Below are 6,544 nucleotides of genomic sequence, written 5' to 3'. Positions count from 1 at the left end.
GAAAGGGCGAGCATATTTCGTGTGACGAGGGATTCGAACCCGCGACCCTCAATTGCGAGTCGAGTGCCTTAACCACCTGGCCATGGTCTAAATAGCATGAAATTTATAAACAAGTTAGAAATATATTGGCATTCATCTTAGATAAATGATATTTTAACAAAACAGAAGTGACTACAAATAACTACTCAGTGGAGTAAATAAGAAAACAGTAACAACATTCAGTCACCTCTGTATATTGACTCAATACTGTATGTTTCCTAGTATTGACTTAACAAAAGGGGGAGGGAATGTAATTCATTATATAGTTCAACTTTCATGTTTTTTATGTAACAATCGTATAACATGAGTTAATCAAAATTAGCAATTTCTAATAATTTGTCTTACACATGAATAATTTTGATGGGCGTATTGGCAAGTGTACGTACAATATAATTATGTATGAAACATACGCAACAATTTTTACGAGTGCCACAGCTATTTAAATAATATTAAAACACATAAAACGAGTTTACGTTACTTTAAAAATTTGTAGTGCATACTGGAGGGTTTACACATGTTGATGAAAAGTTTAGAAAAAACGACCTTTACACTCCAGATATATATATAAAATATATTTTTTATTTAACCAACGTTTCACCGTTGTGGCTTCCTCAGGGTTAATATACACAATTATTTGATATTGGAATGAATTTACGTTACGACTGTTCCAAAAGATTGTCCTAAGAAAACGGAACAAAAGTTTCAGTGTATTATTGAATAAATGTATTATTGTACTTCTAACTCTATTAAACCAGTTTTAAAGTAGTGTAGATCTGTATAAATGTATTATTGTACTTCTAACTCTATTAAATCAGTTTTAAAGTAGTGTGGATCCGTTTTAAATGTATTGTTGTACTTCTAACTCTATTAAACCAGTTTTAAAGTAGTGTAGATCTGTATAAATGTATTATTGTACTTCTAACTCTATTAAATCAGTTTTAAAGTAGTCTAGATCTGTATAAATATATTATTGTACTTCTAACTCTATTAAATCAGTTTTAAAGTAGTGTAGATCCGTTTTAAATGTATTATTGTACTTCTAACTCTATTAAATAAATTTTAAAGTAGTGTAGATTCGTTTTAAATGTATTATTGTACTTCTAACTCTATTAAATAAACTTTAAAGTAGTATAGATCCGTTTTAAATGTATTATTGTTCTTCTAACTCTATAAAATAAACTTTAAAGTAGTATAGATCCGTTTTAAATGTATTATTGTACTTCTAACTCTATTAAATCAGTCTTAAAGTAGTGTAGATCCATTTTATATGTTTATTATACTTCTAATTACATTAAATCAGTTTTAAATTAGTTTAGATCCGTTTTGTGTCTTTTATTGTACTTCTAATTTCTTCAATGATGTTTGGATAAAATGTCTTTATTTCCTATTTATTTAACACAAGCCTGCGAGACAGGGAGACACATTTGGTTGGTTGTTTTGCAAACAAAGCTTTCCAGCACTCTCTCTCTTTTTTTAATTCTGAATGGTGATTTGAAAACTGTGGGTTATCTAGAACCTAAATTTCTAACCAGCGTGGCCGAATTCACACTAGTTTCCAAGCTGTAAATGAATACAAACCAAACACATATGTTACGCAATACAAGATTTGTTTCCTCAGCTCTATATATACCCATTTTATTCAAGTTCTGTCGATAGAGATGGACACTATAAGGTGGTTAAGTGTGATATCTGGCTCAACATGAACTCTCCCACTATTTTTTGCTAAAGGAACACAGTCCGGCCAACCCATCATTGTGACCAAACGGTATAGAGAGATTGAGTTCTTTGGTAAAGTGTGTTTCTTGAGGTTAAAAGTTCGAACCGTTTATCGGAGTACATTCTTGTTATTCAACTTGAATACAAGAAACCATGACACCCTTCTGTAGCCCACCCAGTCCTCAAGACTGAGTCTCATTGACTCGCAGAATGGGTGTTAAAGTAACTAAATTCGAGTATGTATACGTTTAACTTCTCAATGTGATTAGCTAGTCAAATTTGATAACTTGCTATCATCAAAAGTAAATTATAGGTTCACGTCGAGAGAAGGAATTTAGCAACAATAATGTATATAGTCGATTTAGCTTTAAAAAGTATCAGACAACAATTTTCCAAATTAAGTGAATTGCACTTTGTCTATTATTCAGTAAAATCCAAGCTATCTTACTATATCTGATAAGTTATATATTCCATATCAATATATTAAGTAATTCAATGTGACGAATATAGTTCTTTTTTTCGATGAAGTTAGCAAACAAACCAACAAAAAGCTGAACTGACCCAAAATTCAACGTATTTCTTTGACCAAAAACCCAAGCAGTTTCTTATGGACATCTCTGTTCTCTAGTCGACGAGTTTAAGTATTTTAACGGGATTTATTGAAACCGTTATATAGTATACTTGTATAACATAAAAAAAAAACTTGTAAGAAGGCTCAACCATTTGCGACGAATGTTTTACTCCTCACGCTTCAGAAGTTTAGAAAAGAAAAATCAGTCGATCAGACAGCATTTTCGGTACAAGCAAAAACAAAACATTTTTCTATTAAATTACTGCTATTGTTTGCGTTTTAGGAAAAAGTATGAAACACTTGTTTCTTTGGTTATACAAACATAAACCTTAGTCACGAAAATACGTGAGCGAAATTATATATCCCTGTTCCAAGCCTAAATAAACAGTTGTAGAAGTCTGACTTAGTAGAAACGTATATTAGTATTCGTTTTAGATATCATAGCTAAAATGTTTTTAGAAACGAAAATAAAATGACAAAAATTTATCTTGTATGCCCTCAGCTACTCAGTTTAAATTTCTGTTCAAACGGACAACTACGTTTTTATATGTAATATGCGGGGTATACTGTAAAACTATGGTTGTACAGTAATTCAACATGATATGTTTAGAATATTTAAAAAAATACATGGCGCTGAAAAACAGCATGTATTTCGCTACAATATTTGTAGTAAATTGTATTTGTTCTGCTACTGAATGCATCCCTTTGACTTATAAATCATTTTACGGGAGTTTTATAAGCTCTTTGCTTTTACTACTTTTCTTCAAAGAACTGAAGTCTTCGTAAACGAGATAGAGTATCGAAATATTTGAAAAACCTTGTTTCATTCTTTGACGTTAAGTTCGAAAACTTTCGAGGTATATTATATATCACCAAGAGCTCTAGACAAAAACAAAAGCTTATCCGAAAGGTGGTCTAAGCTAAAAATGAATGACATTCAATAGTACTTTCAGAAGAAAAGAAAAGAAAAACGCACAACCGTCCACAAAAACTCCAATTTCACTATTTATTGATATTTTGACGATTGACGTCAGAAATTAGCACAGCAGCTGCTTTTTATCCTTATAATCCTTAGAGAGAAATGATTATCACATATATATACATAAGTCAAGAGCTTATACAAACTTTTCGTCCTTGTGTGACGGTGAGATGTTAGTACTTTGTTTATGATATTTTGGTACAAAATCTTCTACGCTTACCTTGAACTTGTCCCAACTTTTACGTGGAGGTCTCTTAACAAAAAGATAACCTTGTTTTACAACGTCGCAGTTAGAAATTGCTGCTGACAACCCCCCTGAAGCTGACCGCTGCACGTTCATGTTTTTCCCAGAATCAGCTTATGTCCTTGTTCATTCGTCAGTATCTGATGTTTGGGAAGTCAGGTTTCAGTCACACAGAAGGCGTTGTTTAGTTAAGAAAACTCTGTGATATACTAATCTTAATTTAATCTTTTAAGACTTTAAGGATTATATCACATCAATTTATTACTTAATTTCAAATCAATGCCATAATCACGTACTAACATTTCTACCAAGAGCTATGAAGAATGTCTTTGTACACGAATGAAAAAAAAAAAAGAGTTGAAAATAAATCGTCTACAAACAAAAAATAAAAAGGGGGACACGCTTTTAAGTCATTAAATGCATGCGGCTTGACTAACACCACTTCAATCTTCTTCTCTCGCTACGCTCAAGTGACGAGTTCCGTCATTTCACTGTGCACTCAGTACCAGCATCTCGATCGATGTCGACTAGAGCGTACTCCATTGGTCAGTGGGTTTACTCATGACCTCAGGAACTATCTAGAGGTAGAATCAACTGTACCTGCAAAATATTAAACGAAAGAGGCAATAATACGGTGCTACTTGTTGGTATCAGCTCTTTACGAATACTTGAGGCCCATTCTCGCACATCTGTCCGTTTGTTTGTGTGTTTCTAGGGCAAAGCTACAAAATGGGCTATCTGGGCTCATTTACACCGCTGGGACTCGAACCACAGATTTTAAAGTTGCAAATCCGCGAACCTATCGGGGCTGCCTGTTTATATGTAATTGTGATTCCAGTTATTTTAACACATTAAAAGCGGAAAGAAGACAATGTGCATATGACAATAACTTTTGTGACCTTTAGACAAAAGGTGGAGGTTAAGGTATCGGCAATGATAAAAGTTAAGATACTCAATTTTGTTTTATATATTTTTTTAGATATATGAGTCTCAGTTTTGTTTTATATATTATATATATATATATGAATCTCAGTTTTGTTTTATATATTTTATATATATGAGTCTCAGTTTTGACGATATATTCCTAAAGTCTCAATCAGGTGACGTGTGAAGGTATTTTTTAAGATTTTATATACATATATACAACCATAAATGCTTTTCAAATTATGCAGGCCAAATAACAAAAGACAAGGGTTGCACAACAAGGGCAAAAGGTCTAAAACTTGAGAAAGATAACTGCGGAAAAACAACAACAAAAGTTGTTTAGGATATCTCGTTTATCCAAATAATTTCCATACCATAAGTGAATAGATATAATGCAAGCAAGTGGAGAAGAGCTTAAGAACAATACTACAAGAGGTAAGGCCTAAGTAATTAAATCTACAACATCCCAAGTTGTAATACAATTTATTATCTGCGACTGGTTGTGGGTGTAGTAACTCAACAATATCATTTATAAAGTTATGAAACAATAAAAATGAGATTACAGATCGATTTTAAATCTTATTCATCCGTATAACCTAAATCAGATAATACTCCCAACCATTACCCAACGATCAATTACAAATATTGTAATGATATGATGGGAGAATAGTACCATTCAGTACACTTCGATAATAAGAAATCCCCAACTTGTACAAAATTGTTTCCTGAATTATGTAGTTTTCGGTATAAGATTCTTTCAACCGTCTCTATGTTATGTGTCCGATTCACTTGAATCTTTATTTCTAAGGCAGCAAACAAGAATATTATTGGATGTCATTTTACTATGCATTCATCATCTCTTCATGAACTTTTAAGCTACTTCTTGAATTAAAACTTTTATTGGCCAGTTGTTTCGAGTATTGGACTCGCAATCTGAGGGTCTTGTGATCGACACCAGTTGTCGAAAATACTCGCTCTTTCAGTCGTGGGGGCGTTATAATGTGACGATCAGTCGTGTTATATGTTGGTAAAGAGTAGTCCAAGAGTTGGCGGTGGGAGATGTTGACTGTCTTCCGTCAAGTCTATTACTTCTAAATTAGTGACGGCTGGCACAGATATCCCTCGAGTAGCTTTGCGCAAAATTTAACAAATCAAACGTTTATTATAAATCTGTTAATTTAGATTATTCCGCTCGTGTGCTTTTGCACCTGCTTAAACAAATTCTATGAATTGGTACTTATAAGCTAATCATTAGTACACGAGTTGAGATAATTAGTTATATTAACTGTGAAGTTAATATCTTCGCTGCTGAACTCATCTGTTTAACAAGGCGTAATTAAACCATTGAACTACTTTGTGTAAAAGTATTACGATTAAATCTAAACTGTTAGAGTGCCTGACTGGCTGTTTATTGCATTTTCAGGTTTACAAGCCCTAAAAAGGTGTTTTTTTAGTGACCAGAGCAAAACGCAGATAGATTCCTTTGAAACAATTACATAAGAACACCGAAAATCGCATCACATTATGTATCCACCAGAGGAAAAATGACTTACACAGAAGACTTAAGATCGAAATGCATATACTTTATCAAATTAAAGTAGGGTAAAGTTACACGACTTCGAGTAACTCGCCCCTAAAGCCCCATAATGCGGAGCGTATTTTTGTGGACACGGGTTGCAAATAAAAAATATTCGGATTCCCAGTTTGGGCACGCTACCGAGTAGATTATGACCGATTTAGTCTTATGCAGATATCATCAAAAAGAGTTTAAGATAAACACGTCAACTAATTAATAATAGTCTAACATATTTCGATGGACATCATGCAATTGAGAAAAATGTGAAAAGAAAAACAATATAACATGAAAAACAAACATTATGACAATGGTCTCAAGACTGTACGTAGTCTGTTCTACTCTTTTAGATCCATTCTTTCAAAACATTATTTAACTGCATATCACGACAGTTCTCTGTTTAAAATAATTCTGGAATAATTATAATGATATAAAACAAATTGATTATTTTGAGGATTCAGTTTGTTTTTTAAGCTAACTTTTTTATGCTGTTAATAA

General features: G+C 32.7%; 1 protein-coding gene across 2 annotated transcripts in view; it reads right to left on the bottom strand.

Annotated features, from left to right (window-relative positions):
- LOC106464042 overlaps window positions 1-3,975 on the bottom strand; it is a 110,010-nt gene extending 106,035 nt beyond the window's left edge. The window contains exons 1-2 of one of the 2 annotated variants that reach the window (XM_022392058.1): window positions 3,850-3,874; window positions 3,526-3,748 (exon numbers count right to left, since the gene is read on the bottom strand). In XM_022392058.1, the coding sequence (XP_022247766.1) occupies window positions 3,526-3,645 (120 nt within the window). In that variant the 5' untranslated portion in view covers window positions 3,646-3,748; window positions 3,850-3,874. Of the gene's footprint in view, window positions 1-3,525 lie in introns of both variants that reach the window. The other variant, XM_022392054.1, reaches the window with a different exon arrangement.
- Window positions 3,976-6,544: the final 2,569 nt, after the last annotated feature.

The sequence above is a fragment of the Limulus polyphemus genome, unplaced genomic scaffold (assembly GCF_000517525.1).
Source record: "Limulus polyphemus unplaced genomic scaffold, Limulus_polyphemus-2.1.2 Scaffold57, whole genome shotgun sequence".
Classification (NCBI taxonomy): domain Eukaryota; kingdom Metazoa; phylum Arthropoda; class Merostomata; order Xiphosura; family Limulidae; genus Limulus; species Limulus polyphemus.
This window is presented reverse-complemented; position numbering and strand designations above follow the sequence as displayed.